We start from the raw sequence: 20,398 nt of genomic DNA on the forward strand, positions 1-20,398 counted from the left end.
TCGGAAACAGCATCACATTCCATTATGTGATATTACTATAAGTAAAATCAACAACAATATTTAGGTTTTGATTTGATATAAGTAGCACAGCAAACAGCTTTGATTTGTCGAACCAAGTATGCTCACAATACATGACCAGGCTGAATACCATCAGTCTAAACTGTCAGCTGATCACGAGCTGATTGTTCAGTCACCTGCGTACGCGCTGATTGCTTCGTCAGTTGTATATGAGACCTGTGAAGATCCGGGCTAGAATAGGTCTTCAAAACCGATTCTTGCCGTAAGTGGCGACTAACGGGATCGGGTGTTTTGACTTTGAGCTGACTGTTTACTCAGCAATATTCCAGCTATATGACGACGGTCTGTAAAGAATCGAGTGTCGACCAGACAATCTAATGATTGATGTCATGAGCATCGATCCACGCAATTGGGATACGATGAAATGCATCAACCAAATCAGCGAGCCTGACAACCCGATCCCGTTAGTCGCCTCTTACGACAAGCAGTCGCCTTTATGGCAAGCATGGGTTGCTGAAGACCTATGCTACCCCGGATCTTCACGGGTACGTTGTTAGCTGACTGAATGAGGTTATCAATGAGCTGTTTATTTATATTTTGACAAAACCAGCTGGACATTTTGGTGTCATGATCATGTAAGTGAGTGAGTATGTTTTACGCCGCTTTTAGCAATATTCCAGCGATATCACGCGGGGGACACCAGAAATGGGCTTCACACATTGTACCCATGTCGGGAATCGAACCCGGGTCTTCGGCGTGATGAGCGAACGCTTTAACCACTAGGCTACCCGACTGCCCCCATGATCATGTAAAAAGAGTAGACAGGCAGTACACGGACGTTACGCACACCGTTCCCACACCGATATCTATGTGTTCCACTTAAGGTGTGTGCATTGTTGATGGACTTGTTTGGACATGTCATAAGGTGCCCAATCGAAACATCGAATTAATCGTGTACTGTGCTTGTGGCACGTCAACGTGAACTGTGACACAAACTCATTTCGATACACATCGTAAGTTATTACGATAGACGTTAAGAACATTACAACTTACAACACTTTTATTCATGATGTACATACATAGTCAAGTCTCGTTAATCCGGCACTCGTTAATCCGACAATCGGCTTTATCCAATACTGATGATGAGAACCGATTAAATCAGTGCTATTTAGACCCGTTAATCCGACAGTCTCGCGCTCCGACACACCTAATTTGGAAGGAATTACCGAAATCACTCATTAATCAGTCTCGTTAATCAGTCATCTGTCCGCGAGTACATATTCCGTGTTTTGATGCGAGACGGGTCGGCTGGTAGCCGCATATTACAACCGTTGCAGAGATAACCTTGCTAACAATCAACAATTAATGCTTTAAATAAACAAAACATGATTAATCACATGTTTCGATTACCACATGCTCATTAAAATCAGATACAAGTTCTCGCTACCGCTGAAGACATCCAATGACAGGTCACGTCAGAACGACCTTTTGTTAACTATAACAGTATACGAGTGGGTGAATATTCCCCCCCTCAAACAATCCCCTGGCGGGTGACACTAGAAATAGGATTCACACAATGAACCCGGATACACGGAATCGAACCCCGGACGTTCTGGGTGAAGAGCGGACACGTTAACCACTGGATACGCTTGCACTCCACAAAGATATCACATTGTGCGCTTGTATCACGTTTGTCAAGAAACTGGAGACGGTTTGGCAGCTGGTCCGATATAATCCCAGTTACCTCACAGTGAAACAATTGCAGTGGAATAAACTGGCTGTCAGTTTCATGCCTCACTCGCTTCCATATGTGGCTCGACATGAGCTCCGTGGTTTGCTTCTGCGCGGAGTGTCGTAGTGGTCAGCTTCGGATGAATAACTCGCCAATGAAGAATTATTCACAGGATCTATTTGGCTAGGCGTGTCGTAGTGGTCAGCCTCGGTCGAATAGCTTGTCAATGAAGACATGGTCACAGGATCCATGTAACCAGGCGTGTTGAAGTGGTCAATCTCGAATGAAAATCTTATCCCTGAGGACGGGTATGGAATAGCGTACTCACCACTGGGAAACAGAGGTCTTGTATGACGTTCCGAAGAACGGCGCATGTTGAATATGCGCGTGTACTGGCCTGATGTTCTACCGGTGTTACCTCCCAGATCGCTGATAATATCATATATGACACCTTCGGACTGAACTGAAGATCGTGCTGTCAATGGACAATACAATGTCTCTAAGTAAGTGTAGTGGTCTGGTTCAGACGCAGCTGCATCAAACGCCCGCCCAGGAACGTTGGGGATGTCATAGATGACACTTTCTCTCTGAACTATAGACAGTGCTTCCGAGACACGATACAATGCATGTAAGTAGGTGTAGTGATCTGACTGAGTGAGGCTTGCTCGGAGAACCAGGCCATCGTAAGGTGAGTACATATCTGGCGCTATACCACCATCCAGCATCTGAGCGTATAAACCCGATTGACGCAATACATGATCTGACTGACGCCCTCCTCTACCATCCCAACAAGAAGCGATGCAGATAGCGGAGTTGAATGAAAAATACGGGTCATCCGCCATCGAGGAAACCACATTGCATGATTCTCTAAATATGTAGCGGTCAGCTGGGTGTATAATTGGCACGTGCATCCTTGCAGTGTTAGGGAGGCTTGAAGTGGCGCCAGATGACGAATGTGACTGTACAAAATCCGAGTCCAAACCCTCCATCTTTGTGTTGTTGTCGGCGTGTGTGAGTTCAGCTGATGCGGTATGCACATCCTGTGGTATGGGTGGCCCGATATATAACGGTATTTCAGGTTGCAGATCAGATTCGGTATGTGACGCAGAAGACGCTCCGGTTTCACGTGCATGGGTAGATGTACTTCTGCGTCTGAAAAATATAGATCGATGAAAGATAATAAAGTTGAATGTGTATTGGTGCAGTATTCTTTCTGATAATTGGATTAAATGAAAGGTAATGAATGCGACTCATTTGGTAACAGAAATAGTACTGCATACACAAAGCTTTGTTACGAAGTACAAGGCATCAGGATGTTTACAGCTGGAGAAAATGTATGACATAACAACCCTCCTCACCGCTTAATGATGACAGCACAAATGACAGCGCTGGCAGTAACAGCAGCTACAGCGATAAACACTATGCCAACGACCGGGATACCACCTGAAATTCAGTAAATGCGATTGCAGTGGGGATACATAGAAAAATCTCATCCTCGTGTCTTTTCATATAAATTATATCAACCCGAGTTTATAACAGTTAAGCACTCCGAGGCATGCGGACGCGATTCTATTTATCACCGAGAAACCTTTTTATGTTTGTAAACAGTAAAAATGACCAATCTCTTGCGTTTCCAAAATGTTCAGCCAACCAGCTTCAGTGACAGAGGCATTAGGGTGATGATTTGATTGTGATGTCATGGTAACCGATGACATCACAGCGGTCACAAAGCATACTCATGCATGTTCAGGCCATTGCAATGTTCAAATGAATTGACTTTCACTTTGTTAGTTCATTGGTGTACAGACCTGTGAAGATCACAAGGGCCAGACAATAAACGAAGCATATGACACTGCACTAGCAGCTGTGGAGAACATTTTGGACTGACTAGAGGACTTCTACCAAACTTGAGTAAAACCACTCCAACATCGTTGGTCAAGGTGTAGCAATGAGGATGGAGATTATGCTGAAGACTAAATCTTTGTAATGTATCGAGGTCATGCTCAACCAACCCTCGTATATAAATAACAGTGGTAGGAAAGAACCCCATCCCACAAAGAAAACTGATTCTGGGAGTGAGTGAACAAGTAGCTATGATGTTACTCCTCACTGAGCACTATTCGGACACTGTCACAGCGGTGGACAGCAACTGAAATTGTCCACGAAGCTACCCACCGCCTCTGTGGATCTAAGGTGAGGTGGGGTGAAATGGGGTTTAACGTTGCGCCCAAGATAATTGCACTTATATTGCGACGTGCATGCTACGTGTGTGGCTGCTTGTACTAGTCCAGACTGATGCCGATTTATAGTGCTAGCCCACTGAGATACCATGCCGCAGTTTAACACGAATACCCATCTCAGATACAGTATACTGACTCCGAGTTGACCAGTCTGTGTTTTCGCGCCAGGCAGGGTAACAACAAGTACCATCGTCTTTTGGTATGACGCGGCCGGGGATCGAACCCCGGACCTTCCGCTCACCGGGCGGACGCTCTGCCACTAGACCACGGAGGCGGTCATTGGGAATCCAAGAGGCAGCATGGTACGTGACTGGTTGCGTCTGTTTGGGGCATTGTAACTTGTAAAAGCACCACTGCAATATTTGTGCAAGTATGGTTCAAACTATTGCAGTGGTATAGTGATGTGAGTACCTTCGTCTGAGTTTTCTGAAGCCGTCCCTGTAATATTTGACATGATGACAAAGCCCAAAGCGCCGGTCTGGTCCTCGGCTCAGAAGAAGTTGCTTGCGAATGTACGTCTGAATTCTTATCTGATATAGAATAACAAATATAAATGTTTTGAATAAATACTCGCTTGTTTGTTGAAAGAAGGTGTATTTTCAATTAAGATGAATAGAAACTTCATCAGCATTTTACTTTCATTTCATAACGTCCGTTCTATTCTGTCGATAGTGGTGAGGTGAGGTGAAATGGGGTTTAACGTCGCGTCCAAGATTATTGCACTTATATAGCGACGTGCATGTACGTGTGTGTGTTTGTGTGGCTGCTTGTACTAGTCCGGACTGATGCCGATTTATAGTGCTAGCTTACTGAGATATCATGCCGAAGTTTAACATGAATATCCCACTCAGACACAGTATACTTACTCCGAGCCGACCAGTCCTTGTTTTAGCCCTTTAATGCCGAGCGCCAGACAGGGTAACAACAAGTACCATCTTTTAACGTCTTTTGGTATGACGCGACCGGGGATCAAACCCCGAACCTTCCGCTCTCCGGGCGGAAGCTCTACCACTAGACCACGGAGGCGGTCCTGTCGATAGTGAACGTAGTAGGCATCGATATGATGTTTCCTTTGACATTACAGCTAGTCACCCATGTGGTGAGGCCCATGTATCGTTGCGCCCTTAATGACAGCATAATTATATGAAGTAAACGACATCGTTACATACCATTACCCAGCGTTGTTCTTGTTGGCTGTAATGTGTAAAATCTTGTTTCTGCGTTCCTTAAGGGTCATTCATGTATGTTAGTCGTGAACCTAGGCAAAGAGATAATTGTGCTTGTGATAATCAGAACATAGCAATATAAGTCCACTTCTTCATGTGACACAGCAAGGAAGACTGATGTGACTAATGCATGCGCATGTGTAATAAATGTTCCGCGTTGTTTGGGTTTGTTTTGTTTGTTTATTGTTTAACGCCGCACTCAGCAATATTCCAGTTATAAGACGGCGGTCTATAAAGAATCGAGTCTGGGCCAGGCAATCCAGTGACTGACATCATGAGTATCGATCTATGCAAGTGGGATACGATGACATACATCAACAAAGTCAGCGAGACTCATCACCCGATCCCGTTAGTCGCCTCTAACGGCAAGCATAGTCGCTCTTTACGGCAAGAAGCGGTTGCTGAAGACTTATACTATCCCGGATCTTCACGGGTACCGCGTTAGTCATTAGTCTTTTCTCTTGCCAATAAACAGAATAACTTCCTTACATCCATACATGAATATCACCCCGTGATCATTGCTGTTAAACCTCCGAATGTGGTCAAGGAAAACGAAACAGTACATTGAATACACGTAACGCTATGATATGCCCTTATTATCCCACAACATGTTCCTTGTACCTATTTATAGCTCTGACGTCGGCTTTGAGGCGGAAATAACCCATAAGTCACGATGCGCAGCCTGTGAAAATCCGCGCAAAACAACCGGAAGGACATCCCATGGAATACCACATAGGGCATCCTATGTAATACTATGTGTGACACCCTGCGTCGTGCCTTGTATAACACCCAGTAGGAACTCGTGTAGGACACGCTGTAGGACACCGTGTACGACACCCTGTGAGACACCGTGTACGACAACCTGTGTGACATCGTACAGGACATCTTATGACATACCTTGTATAATACCCTGCATGACACCGTGGAGCACCTTGTAAAACACCCTATATGACACCGTGCAGGACATCCTATGTAATACCATGTAGGACATCCTGTAGTACAGTGTGGGACAAGTTTTATAACACCCTGTGTGACACCGTCTAGGACACCCTGTATGACACGGTGTACACCATCCTATGTCATACCTTGTATAACACTCCGTAGGACATCGTAGAACACCTTGTGTAACACCCCGAATGGCACCGTGTAGGACACCCTATGTAAAACCATGTAGGACATCCTGTGTGACGGCGTTTAGGACACCCTGTGACATACCTTGTATAACACCCTGTAGGACACAGTAGAACACCTTGTATAACACCCTGAAGGACACAGTAGAACACCTTGTATAACACCCTGAATGGCACCGTGTAGGACACCCTATGCAATACCTTGTATGACACCCTGTGTGACACCGTGTAGGACACCCTATGTAATACCATGAATGACATTCCAAGTAATACTATGTAGGACGCCACGTGTGACACCGTGTAGGACACTCAATGTTATACCATGTAGGACACCCTGTGTGTCATCATGAATGACATCCTAAATAGTACCATGAATGTCATTCCATGTAATACTATGTAAGACATCCTGTGTGACACCGTGTAGGATACCCTGTGTGTCACCGTGTAGGGCATCCTAAATAATACCATGAATGACATCCTATATAATACTATGTAGGACGCCACGTGTGACACCGTGTAGGACACTCAGTGTTATACCATGTAGGACACCCTGTGTGTCATCATGAATGACATCCTAAATAGTACCATGAATGACATCCTATGTAATATTATGTAGGACGCCCCGTGTGACACCGTGTAGGACACCCTGTGTGTCACCGTGTACGACACCCTATGTAACACCATGAATGACATCCTATGTTATACTATGTAGGACGTCCTATGTGACACCTTGTAGGACATACTGTGTGACACTGTGTAGGACACGCTGTTTGACACCGTGTACGACACCCTGTGAGACACCGTTTACGACAACCTGTGTGACGTCGTATAGGACATCCTATTACATACCTTGTATAATACCCTGCAGGACACCGTGGAACACCTTGTATAACACCCTATATGATAACGTGCAGGACACCCTAAGTAATACCATGTAGGACACCCTGTGTGTCACCGTGTACGACATCCTATGTAACACCATGAATGATATCCTATGTAATACTATGTAGGACGTCCTATGTGACACCGTGTAGGACATACTGTGTGACACCGTGTAGGACATACTGTGTGACACTGTGTAGGACACGCTGAAGGACACCGTGTACGACACCCTGTGAGACACCGTTTACGACAACCTGTGTGACGTCGTATAGGACATCCTATGTAATACCATGTAGGACATCCTGTAGGACAGCGTGGGACACCTTTTATAACACCCTGTGTGACACCGTGTAGGACACCCTGTGTGACACGGTGTACAGCATCCTATGTCATACCTTGTATAACACCCTGTAGGACACAGTAGAACACCTTGTATAACACCCTGAATGGCACCGTGTACGACACCCTATGTAAAATCATGTAGGACATCCTATGTAATACTATGTGGGACGCCCTGTGTGACACCGTGTAGGACGCCCTGTGTGACACCATGTAGGACATCCTAAATAATACCTTAAATGGCATCCTATATAATACTATGTAGGACGCCCTTTGTGACACCGAGTAGACACCCTGTGTTACACCGTGTAGGACACCCTGTGTGACACCATGAATGACATCCTATGTAATACTATGTAGGACGCCCTGTTTGACACCGAGTAGGACACCCTGTGTGACACCATGTAGGACACCTTATGTGACACCATGAATGACATCCTATGTAATACTATGTAGGACGCCCTGTTTGACACCGAGTAGGACACCCTGTGTGTCACCGTGCACGACACCCTATGTAACACAATGAATGACATCCTATGTAATACTATGTGGGACACCCTGTGTGACACCGTGTAGGACGCCCTGTGTGACACCATGTAGGACATACTGTGTGACACCGTGTAGGACAACTTGTGTAATACCATGTAGGATACCCTACGTAATACCATGAATGACATCCTATGTAATACTATGTAGGACGCCCTGTGTGACACCGTGTAGAACACCCTATGTGACACCATGAATGGCATCCTATGTGATACCATGAAGGACACCCTATGTTATACCATGAATGACATCCTATGTAAAACTATGTAGGACGCCCTGTGTGACACCGTGTAGGACAACTTGTGTAATACCATGAAGAACACCCTATGTAACACCACGTATAACACCCTATGTAGTAGCATGAAGGACACCCTGTGTGACGCTGTGTAGACCACCATATGTAATACCATGAAGGAAACCCTGTGTGACACTATGTAGACCACCCTATGTAATACCATAAAGGTCACCCTGTGTGACACTATATAGAACACCCTATGTAATACCATGAAGGAAACCCTGTGTGACACTATGTAGAACACCCTATACGATACCATAAAGGGCACCATGTGTGACACTATGTAGAACACCCTTTGTAGTACCATGAAGACACCCTGTGTGACACTATATAGAACACCCTATGTAATACCATGAAGGAAACCCTGTGTGACACTATGTAGACCACCCTATGTAATACCATAAAGGCCACCCTGTGTGACGCTATGTAGAACACCCTTTGTGATACTATGAAGAACACCCTATGTGACACTTTGTAGAACACCCTATGTAGTACCATGAAGGACAGCCTGTGTGACACTATGTAGAACACCCTATGTGATACTATGAAGAACACCCTATGTGACACTTTGTAGAACACCCTATGTAGTACCATGAAGGACAGCCTGTGTGACACTATGTAGAACACCCTATGTAGTACAATGAAGGACACCCTGTGGGACGCAATGTAGAACACCCTATACGATACCACGAAGGACACCCTGTGTGACAATATGTAGAACACCCTATGTAGTACCATGAAGGATATACTGTGTGACGATATGTAGAACACCCTATGTAGTACCATGAAGGACACCCTGTGTGACACTTTGTAGAACACCCTATGTAATACAATGAAGGACACCCTGTGTCACACTATGTAGAACACCCTATGTAGTACAATGAAGGACACCCTGTGTGACACCATGTAGAACACCACATGTGATACAATGAAGGGTACCCTGTGTGACGATATGTAGAACACCCTATGTAATACCATGAAGGACACCCTGTGTGACGATATGTAGAACACCCTATTTAATACCACGAAGGACATCCTGTGTGACACTATGCAGAACACCCTATGTTATACCATGAAGGACACCCTGTGTGACACTATGTAGAACACCCTATCTAATACAATGAAGGACACCCTGTGTGACACTATGTAGAACACCCTATGTAATACCATGAAGGACACCCTGTGTGACGCTATGTAGATCACCCTATGTAATACCATGAAGGACACCCTGTGTGACGCTATGTAGAACACCCTATTTAATACCACGAAGGACACCCTGTGTGACACTATGTAGAACACCCTAAGAAATACAATGAAGGCCACCCTGTGTGACACAATGTAGAACACCCTATGTAATACCATGTAGGACACCCTGTGTGACGATATGTAGAACACCCTATGTGATACCATGAAGGACACCCTTTGTGACGCTATGTAGATCACCCTATGTTATACCATGAAGGACACCCTGTGTGACGCTATGTAGAACACCCTTTGTAATATCATGAAAACACCCTGTGTGATACTATGTAGAACAACCTTTGTAGTACCATGAAGGACACCCTGTGTGACACCATGTACGACACCCTGTGTGACACCATGAAGAACAACCTGTTTGACACTATGTAGACAACCCTATGTTATACCATGAAGGACACCCTGTGTGACACTATGCAGAACACCCTATGTAATACCATGAAGGACACCCCGTGTGACACTATATAGAACACCCTATGTAGTACCACGAAGAACACCCTGTGTGACACTATGTAGAACACCCTATGTAATACCATGAAGACACCCTGTGTTACACCGTGTAGGACATCCTATGTGGCACCACGTAGAACACCCTTAGTAATACCATGAAGGACACCCTGTGTGACACCATGAATGACACCCTGTGTGACACCACGTAGAACACCCTATGTAGTACCATGAAAGACATCCGCTGTAATACTATGTAGGACACCCTGTGTGACACCATGTGTAACACCTTGTATAACATCCTGTAGGACATCGAGGAACACCTTGTATAACACCCTGTAGGACACTAGGTGATTGTGTGTGGCACCGTTGGGATCGTTTAGGGTCTGTACTTATTTGAAAGCAAATATATTTGAGCGGCTATCATAATTCTTTGTATTCCTCCTCTGTGTGTCATAAATATCGGTTTTAGAAAAGAACGTCGCGGTGCCAATACACAGCTCATGTGGCAGCCTGGTGAAGTTATTACAGAAACAGCAAGCCCTCAACCAACACTAAGGACAAGGCGTCAGTTTCACTTTCTGAATGAGTGCGTTCTGCCCGCCGCCTTCATTAGTATTTCAAATGTATAACGACGTGGCAGCTGAATAATCAGAAAACCAAATGGTAGTAGGCCATATAACTTTAGCGCGCAAAACCCACGATAAACAATAATAGGAATCGCTAAATGGGCGAAATGGAGGATCCGTGTACGCCAAAGGGACGCAACTGTGCACAGTTTCTGAGCCTTGGATGGACTCGTGGATGTGTCATTGAGCCGAATGTGTATCAGCAACACTCCCAAGATGGGACGTTTTCTGTTGTTACGTTGTTACATCGTAACCCTACCAATTTAAATCACAATGTCAAGCAAATTACCCGCTTGACCCACCCTACCACCCCTCATTCCCACTCCACCACCACCCACCCTTCATCCCCAACCCACCCCAACCCCAACCCAACCCACCCCAATACCTTCACGAAACCTAGACGCTTATTTATACATTTAAATTTTCACGTTTTGTAAAGTTGATTTCTTGAGTGGTTTATTTTGTTAAGTGTGTAAGGAAGATATTATGAAAATAAAAAAATAAAACAAGTGTATTCTATATGACCACTAAGACTTACCGCCAGTTTAGTTTCTACCATTGTCGAGTAAGCAGTACTCTATTTCTCAATCAATATCGAAGCACACTGATTTGTATCCATGGTAAATGCACAGCGTATTTCTATGTACGTGTTGACAGCGACAGTTGTTGTAAGATAGCAATTATTAAGTTTCCGGATCGAGTCGGTAATCAGTGTGGTATTTGAAACTGGCACACAGATATAAGGACGCTGTTTGTAAGTCAATCAGGAATGTAGCTGATGTGCCGTGTGTCTACTTTCCGTACGTGTAACTGCCTAAACCCGCATTTCATTTTATTGAATGATAACACACGAGTGCTGGAGGTATTCTGAAACATTAAAGTGTGCTCCACAGCGAGCCTACAAGTCGACTGAATAGGTACCACTCGACACGGCTAGCCTATACCTCGACCTAATGGGTACCACTCGACACAGTGGGCCAGCAACTCGAACTAATGGGTACCACTCGACACAGTGAGCCAGCAAGTCGACCTAATGGGTACCACTCGACACAGTGAGCCAGCAACTCGAACTAATGGGTTCCACACGACACTGTTGGCCAGCAACTCGAATTAATGGGTACCACTCGACACAGTGAGCAGGCAACTCGAACTAATGGGTACCACACGACACAATGAGCCACCAACTCGAACTAATGGGTACCACTCGACACGGTGAGCCAGCAACTCGAACTAATGGGTACCACTAGACACGTTGCGTCAGCAACTCGAACTAATGGGTACCACTCGACACGATGAGCCAGCAACTCGAACAAATGGGTACCACTCGACACTGTGGGCCAGCAACTCGAACTAATGGGTACAACTCGACACGGTGAGCCAGCAACTCGAACTAATGGGTACCACTCGACACGTTGGCCAGCAACTCGAACTAATGGGTACTACTCGACACGGTGAGCCAGCAACTTGAATTAATGGGTACCACTTGACACAATGAGCCACCAACTCGAACTAATGGGTACCACTCGAAACAATGAGCCAGCAACTCGAACTAATGGGTACCACTCGACACAGTGAGCCACCAACTCGAACTAATTGGTACCACTCGACACTGTTGGCCAGCAACTCGAACTAATGGGTACAACTCGACACAGTGAGTCAGCAACTCGAACTAATGGGTACCACTCGAGACAGTGAGTCAGCAACTCGAACTAATGGGTACCACTCGACACATTGAGTCAGCAACTCGAACTAACGGGTACCTCTCGACACGTAGAGTCAGCAACTCGAACTAATGGGTACCTCTCGACACGTTGAGCCAGCAACTCGAACTAATGAGTACAACTCGACACGTTGAGCCAGCAACTCGAACTAATGGGTACCACTCGACACGGTGAGCCAGCAACTTGAATTAATGGGTACCACTCGACACAATGAGCCACCAACTCGAACTAATGGGTACCACTCGACACAATGAGCCAGCAACTCGAACTAATGGGTACCACTCGACACGGTGAGCCAGCAACTCGAACTAATGGGTACAACTCGACACGGTGAGCCAGCAACTTGAATTAATGGGTACCACTCGACACAATGAGCCACCAACTCGAACTAATGGGTACCACTCGACACAATGAGCCACCAACTCGAACTAATGGGTACCACTCGACACGGTGAGCCAGCAACTTGAATTAATGGGTACTACTAGACACAATGAGCCAGCAACTCGAACTAATGGGTACCACTCGACACAGTGAGCCACCAACTCGAACTAATAGGTACCACTCGACACGTTGAGCCAGCAACTCGAACTAATGAGTACCACTCGACACGTTGAGCCAGCAACTCGAACTAATGGGTACCACTCGACACGGTGAGCCAGCAACTTGAATTAATGGGTACCACTCGACACAATGAGCCACCAACTCGAACTAATGGGTACCACTCGACACAATGAGCCAGCAACTCGAACTAATGAGTACCACTCGACACGTTGAGCCAGCAACTCGAACTAATGAGTACCACTCGACACGTTGAGCCAGCAACTCGAACTAATGGGTACCACTCGACACAGTGAGCCACCAACTCGAACTAATAGGTACCACTCGACACGTTGAGCCAGCAACTCGAACTAATGGGTACCACTCGACACGGTGAGCCAGCAACTCGAACTAATGAGTACCACTCGACACGTTGAGCCAGCAACTCAAACTAATGGGTACCACTCGACACGGTGAGCCACCAACTCGAACTAATAGGTACCACTCGACATGTTGAGCCAGCAACTCGAACTAATGGGTACCACTCGACACGGTGAGCCAGCAACTCGAACTAATGAGTACCACTCGACACGTTGAGCCAGCAAGTCAAACTAATGGGTACCACTCGACACGGTGAGCCAGCAACTCGAACTAATGGGTACCACTCGACACGGTGAGCCAGCAACTCGAACTAATGGGTACTACTCGACACGATGAGCCAGCAACTCGAACTAATGGGTACTACTCGACACGGTGAGCCAGCAACTCGAACTAATGGGTACTACTCGACACAATGAGCCAGCAACTCGAACTAATGGGTACCACTCGACACGATGAGCCACCAACTCGAACTAATGGGTACTACTCGACACAATGAGCCAGCAACTCGAACTAATGGGTACCACTCGACACGGTGAGCCAGCAACTCGAACTAACGGGTACCTCTCGACACGGTGAGCCAGCAACTCGAACTAATGGGTACCACTCGACACGGTGAGCCAGCAACTCGAACTAATGGGTACCACTCGACACAGTGAGCCAGCAACTCGACCTAATGGGTACCACTCGACACGGTGAGTCAGCAACTCGAACTAATGGGTAACACTCGACACGGTGAGCCAGCAACTCGAACTAATGGGTACCACTCGACACGGTGAGTCAGCAACTCGAACTAATGGGTAACACTCGACACGGTGAGCCAGCAACTCGAACTAATGGGTACCACTCGACACGGTGAGTCAGCAGCTCGACCTAATGGGTACTACTCGACACAGTGAGTCAGCAACTCGAACTAATGGGTACCACTCGACACGGTGAGCCAGCAAGTCAAACTAATGGGTACCACTCGACACAGTGAGCCACCAACTCGAACTAATGGGTACCATTCTATTCAGCGGGCTGACACCAGCACCTCATGAGTACCACTCCAACCAACAACTCGACCTTACGAACACCACTCGACACAGCTGTGTCTCCATAATTCTGTAAACTATTTAAAAGAAAACCTAGCTGAGAGCATCGCCCTGAATAAATATATAAGATACAAATGAGATCCTAGATGTAGATACCACAACTAAGGAAGCTCCAATCTGCCATGGCCAAATATATATTTAAAGCGTTCCATCGCTATCCTGTCGCGTTCCCTCGTAAGATTATTTTCGTTCCCTCGCAGTTGCACTGTGACCCCAATACCTTTTGGCGTTCACTGCGAGGGAGTACGATAGATAGCGAGGGAACGCTATAATCATATATTTTATCATGGCAGATACGAGTTTCCGGAAACAACAAGCGCAAAGCGAGAGCATGTTCATATCATGTAATGCAGTCAACAATTCGAAACCGAAACTTTTCTTTATGAATTTAACATATCTCATGTAATAGTTCGTGTATATTATCATATTTGTAAATAATATGAAACAGGTCAAACCAGAGATCGAATACAACATGACACGGTGAGTGTTAGCGTGCACTCTGGTAGATGCAGGTCATGCAGCCGTTGGGTTGAGCCGCCATCAGTTATTGATAATGCAAAATATTTACAAATGTAGGGTTAAATTTCAAGAAACATTTCCGGTATATGATCATGGGAAGAAAATATGTGTTTCGGTCGTCAAGGCAGAAATTAACACAGTGTCAGTAAACCCCATTGCCACCAGATAATATTGTAGGGGTTCATTTGCCACAAAGCAGACACTCTTCTAGTTTATTTTCATACATCCTGTTTGCATTATCAGTATGCGCTTCCCCATTAGAGTGAATGAGTTTACATTTAAATTCACATCTGCAGAATATCAGCCATATCGTCACTAGAAACAGTTGTGCGTTACAAATGGTGTATTAAAATGTGTACAAACAACTTGCAATATATCAAAAGTTTATTTTAAAACTAGTTTGAGACATTGAAAAGTAGAAGTTCTTGTCGCTTTGTTGCCCTTTTGTTAAAGTCAAAAATATTATCGAAAGCGCGACAATCCGACATGGCGCATTGTTGCATTTTTGTGGTTGATTTTGACTCGTTTTGCTTGTTTTTGAAAGGGCGAAAACGCGACAATGTCCCTTAGATTCACAAATTACAGTGTCATATATAACTATCAGTGAGTCTGTATTACGCCGCTCTAAGCAATGATGTAGCGATATGACGGCGTGGGGACACCACACCACACAATTTGCACATGTTGTGAATCAAAGCCGATCCTTGAAAGTTGCAGGGCCCCATAAGTAGCTTCATTCTAGAATAGATAATCAGTGTCCTTGTTCACAGCTTTTAAACCGCCTCCGTGGTCTTGTGGTAGAGCGTCCGCCCGGAGAGCGGAAGGTCCAGGGTTCGATCCCGGGCCGCGTCATACAAAAAGACGTTAAAAGATTGTACTTGTTGTTACCCTGTCTGGCGCTCGGCATTAAGGGGCTAAAACAAGGACTGGTCGGCTCGGAGTCAGTATACTGTGTCTGAGTGGGGTATTCATGTTAAACTGCGGCATGGTATCTCAGTGAGCTAGCACTATAAATCGGTATCAGTCCGGACTAGTACAAGCAGCCACACACACACACACACGTGCATGCACGTCGCTATATAAGTGCAATAATCTTGGACGCGACGTTAAACCCAATTTAACCTCACCTCACCTCACCACAGCTTTTAAGTCACAAAGGTGGCTCCTGTTGAGGCCAGTGAGTCACAGATCACTGTCTTAAGTCAGGCAGAAAGGAATACATTTCACCTATCCCAACGGAAATGTTACCAACCACGGGATAGCAGGCAAGTAGTTCCTCCTGACACTTCTCAACAACTATTCCCCTGACATATGCACCCTTTCGTATAAGGCACTGATCGTTCTCCTGTCACAAGTAGACAATACAGCCCTATCGTAATTGTTTTCGTCAGACCAAACACATGCATTGTCACGCCGGATCATGTGACTGTAAACACTTGTCGTGTCCGTCCTGTTGTCAAACTGTAATCTGTTTCTGTTAACACTCCACAACGTGTCATAGTCCTCACCACATTCTCGAGTGTCTTGATAAGGTTTCCCTTCCGGCCTATTGTCAACGATAACGACTTTCACTTCTTCATTCTGTTCTGAAGTGTCGTCACGATCTGACCAGTGTGGTTGATGACTGGCATACTCCACAATAGCTGCACATGTTGCTGGCTTCCTGTTCCTGAAGAAAAGAAACATAGATGACGATGGGTATAATGAAGTCAGATATAGCAATTGGCGGCTACATGAATGGAATCTATCTATCCATAAACATATAACAATGCTGTTTCCATACGTATAGCCTTGCGGTCATCTACTCAACACAGTGCCTCTTTGTCAGGAGACGGTAAAGTTCGTACAAGATTCATGCACGGAGTTGGGCTCAATTGAATCCGTGAGTTAGGTACGGTATTATGAATGTGAAGACCCGTGAAGATCCGGGTAGAATAGGTCTTCAGCAACGCATGCGTGTCGTAAAAGGCGACTATGCTTGTCGCAAGAGGCGACTAACGGGGTCGGTTGGTCAGGCTCGCTGACTTGGTTGATGCATGTCATCGTATCCCAATTGCGTGGATCGATGCTCATGATGTCAATCACTGCATTGTCTGGTCCAGACTTGATTATTTACAGACCGCCGTCACATAGCTGGATTATTACTGAGTGCGGCGTTAAAGAACAAACAAACAAAGCATTGCCTGACTAAATCAAACACACGTCACTAGTGATTCCAATATGGGCTCTATGTATTCACGAGTGAAGGAGGAGCTTAGCGTAGCTGTGCTTCCTGTACAGTAGTGTAAATGTTATGTTATTGAAAATAACAGCCTAATATTTGGTTTTGACTTTTGTTTTGCATCAGTCAAAAACATAAACGGAGACGGCATACGACTACTGATGTCATCAAGCAAATTCGCGTCATACAGCACACGGATTATAACATGAATATCGGGATTGCCAAGCTTTATTTTTATACCTGCTATATGAGGCCAGACACATCTACAATTCTCCATATTGCAGGAAACAAGCTTACGTCATCACAATAATCCATGTCTTACCGGTTGATGATGTAGTACCCAAGGAGGATGACGTCAACAACGAATGCAACGACAACGCACACCACAAGCACGATTTCACTGGAATCTAGAGACATACACATGATGGGTCGCTTTCTTGGAGTTTTGGATCCGTCGCAAACACATGCAAAGGCAAGTCACTTGTTCACCTGAAAAACATTCATGTGACATCCATTTACACGCGAGTAAGCATACGTTTCCAGAATCCAATTGTTTCGGGAGTCGACTACATGAGACCTGGCCGGTCACGTTGTGTGACCTTGGCGACAGCTTGACATCGTGACAGCGTGACATCGCCCCTGCTCGTCCCCCATGGTTGTACTGGCAGGTTTAGGCCCGAGTTGGTGATGTACATGCCGCGGTGATATAGCTCGGATAGCTACGGCGACAAACAACATTAACTTACTTCATCTACTGTGATATCTAATGCATAGTCTACCATGATATTTTAGGAATCCATAAAATAAATATATTATGAAGATTCAAGGCGATGTCCACTGATCCCTGAATTCGCACTTTCAACCATCTGAAAATGTTAGGCTCACCCGATGTCCCACCACTAATCATTTCCACTATAAACAAAGAGTTCGCGTTTGTTTTGTCATCGTTTCATGGTACAATGAAAATAAACCAAGTGTGTTTTCATGATAGACGTTTCAATCTTTGACTCCATACCTGTACCTTTTTTCAAATTCGAACCCCATCACGTTCGGTTTCAAATGAAATTTAAAGGTATCAAATCTTCGTTCGGAATTCTACACTGTAAACACAGTTGGTCATCTCTTAACTAGTCAAGGTATTCAGGCACGAGGTAAATCTAGTGAGTGAGTGCATGAGTTTGGTTTAACGCCGCTTTTAACAGTATTCCAGTCATATCACGGCGTGTCAGCTTAATTTGGGAGGAAAGCCCGAAGTAATGCAGGTCTCCGACGTTTACCACTTCGGTGAAAACCACGAACACGGGTATGGTGGTGACAAACCTAGAAACATAATCGGGGCGAACCGGGATTCGAACCCACAATCATTGGTTTCTGGCGTGCCCAAGGGACGCAGCTCTGCACGTCGCCTTAGACGTCTGGGCCACCCGTGCCCCCAAATCTAGAATTAAAAAGCAGTGAACAATGTAAAGTGATTTACGCATGCTATACGCCTTATTCAGAATGTCAGTATAAGTAATACTGTGATTAGTGAGTAACGTTCTTCGTCCGTTTCATCAACCACGCAAATAAAGGGACAAAGCCCTTTCCATAGCCACAAGTTGCACGGCAGGAGGAACCGAGGGCGGACATCACGTATGTGGGTAAACAAACCCGGGTAATTGGTATGCAGAGCTTACGCTTTATATTTCACAACATGCACGACCCTTTCTGTCGGTGCCATTGTACTTACTCATTGCATGTCCACTGTATCAGCTCTCTGCAACGGCTACTGGATATAGGCAACAGCAGTGATGGACAGTCAACGACGGAAGGTCAGTGGCAGAAGGATACACTGAGATGTAACAATGAAATATCCGAAACGAATGACTATTCCGAGATGTCTTTCGTGCATAAACTAGTAGGCACTGAGCGCCTTTCCCACGTAATATTTCCGCCCTGTAGAGGATCAGAATAAATTAGTTTCATGTCATTAAAGAGGCCGTATTGTCAACCCGAAATACTAAACAAACGTAATGACAAGAAAGCGTTTCCGCAAACTCCTGCAAAACCATTGTTAAAATTTAAAAGCGTAATTAGGACTGCGATGGTCTCGGCTGTTTCATTGGCATTATCAGTTTAATGTTATGTCGCACAAGGGTTAGGACTTTTTGGAGAATCGTTTAGTTTTATCAAATTTCTGTCAGCTCATATCCCAAATATAATCATAGACATAATAATTTAAACGAATTAATCACACAAGACTAGTGCAGTTTGTTGACTTACCGATATGTGACTGCTACAAGTCGTATCGTGTTCCGTGACTAAGTTTACTACATGGACATGTGGCCATATTTGGACAAATCTTCCGTCTTCCGTATCCGGTTGTTTGTGTCTCAGCCGTCCACTGCAATATCCCAACTATGCTCTTAAAAAGGAGGGGATGCTAGGATATAACTTAAAATTTCCAATATTAAAAAGTAATAGTTGTCTCCACCATGGAATGCTATATTGTAGAGGCAATCAATTTAACCTAATTGATGGAGTACGCTTACTAAACTATTCAATAATGTTATACGCCGATTGTTTCTTGCTGTTTGTTCAACTGTTATGACACGTCAATTGGAATTGATCTACACTGATTACTTTAGTGTTACCGGTGAACAAAGTATCTCAAGGGGTGTGTGTGTGTGTATGAGGGCGTGGTGTGTGTGTGGGGGTGTGTGGGGTTGGGGGGGGGGGGGGTATGGGGGCGCGGGAGAGGCAACTCTATATTATCGTGGTATCGCAATGGTGTGGTATGATACCTGCTGAAGGATAATAATGAACGAATTGGGTACACATTACAACCAGTAGTGGAGTATGACAGTTGATGTCGTGACCGTCAACAATTTTGAAGGAGGATGGGCGTAAAGTGACGTTTTGGGAACAGTAGTGCGTACAGTACCGTATTATGAAAGCAAAACTGGTAATTTGTTTTCACACAATAACTCCCTGAAACATACAAGGAGTATTATGTTGACACAATCATAGTGGTATACATGATACTTTTGACATTGCTATATCTACGGTGGTAAAGTTATTAATACATTTTCATAAATAATCTTTTCAAAGTAATAGCTACGTTGTTGTCATATTATTTCATCATAAAGTAGATGATTGGAGAAATGTAGATGTTGTTCAAACTGAAACCCACAACGTTGTGAGTGCG

At 45.0% G+C, this 20,398-nt stretch overlaps 1 protein-coding gene and 1 long non-coding RNA gene across 2 annotated transcripts; both read right to left on the reverse strand.

The window, feature by feature from the left end:
• Window positions 1-1,052: 1,052 nt before the first annotated feature.
• LOC124136837 lies at window positions 1,053-11,402 on the reverse strand. Its single transcript, XM_046502881.2, has 5 exons — window positions 11,280-11,402; window positions 5,160-5,248; window positions 4,402-4,520; window positions 3,109-3,193; window positions 1,053-2,902 (listed from the first exon to the last, which is right to left on the reverse strand). The coding sequence occupies exons 3-5, from the start codon at window positions 4,442-4,444 to the stop codon at window positions 1,813-1,815; spliced, it is 1,218 nt and encodes a 405-aa protein (XP_046358837.2). The 5' UTR covers window positions 4,445-4,520; window positions 5,160-5,248; window positions 11,280-11,402; the 3' UTR covers window positions 1,053-1,812.
• Window positions 11,403-16,011: 4,609 nt separating this feature from the next.
• Window positions 16,012-19,535, reverse strand: LOC124136836. Its single transcript, XR_006861425.2, has 4 exons — window positions 19,474-19,535; window positions 18,941-19,146; window positions 17,534-17,700; window positions 16,012-16,659 (listed from the first exon to the last, which is right to left on the reverse strand). It is a non-coding gene; the product is annotated as an uncharacterized LOC124136836 (long non-coding RNA).
• Window positions 19,536-20,398: the final 863 nt, after the last annotated feature.

Source organism: Haliotis rufescens, unplaced genomic scaffold (genome assembly GCF_023055435.1).
Source record: "Haliotis rufescens isolate VD_foot unplaced genomic scaffold, xgHalRufe1.0.p SCAF_31, whole genome shotgun sequence".
NCBI classification, from domain to species: domain Eukaryota; kingdom Metazoa; phylum Mollusca; class Gastropoda; order Lepetellida; family Haliotidae; genus Haliotis; species Haliotis rufescens.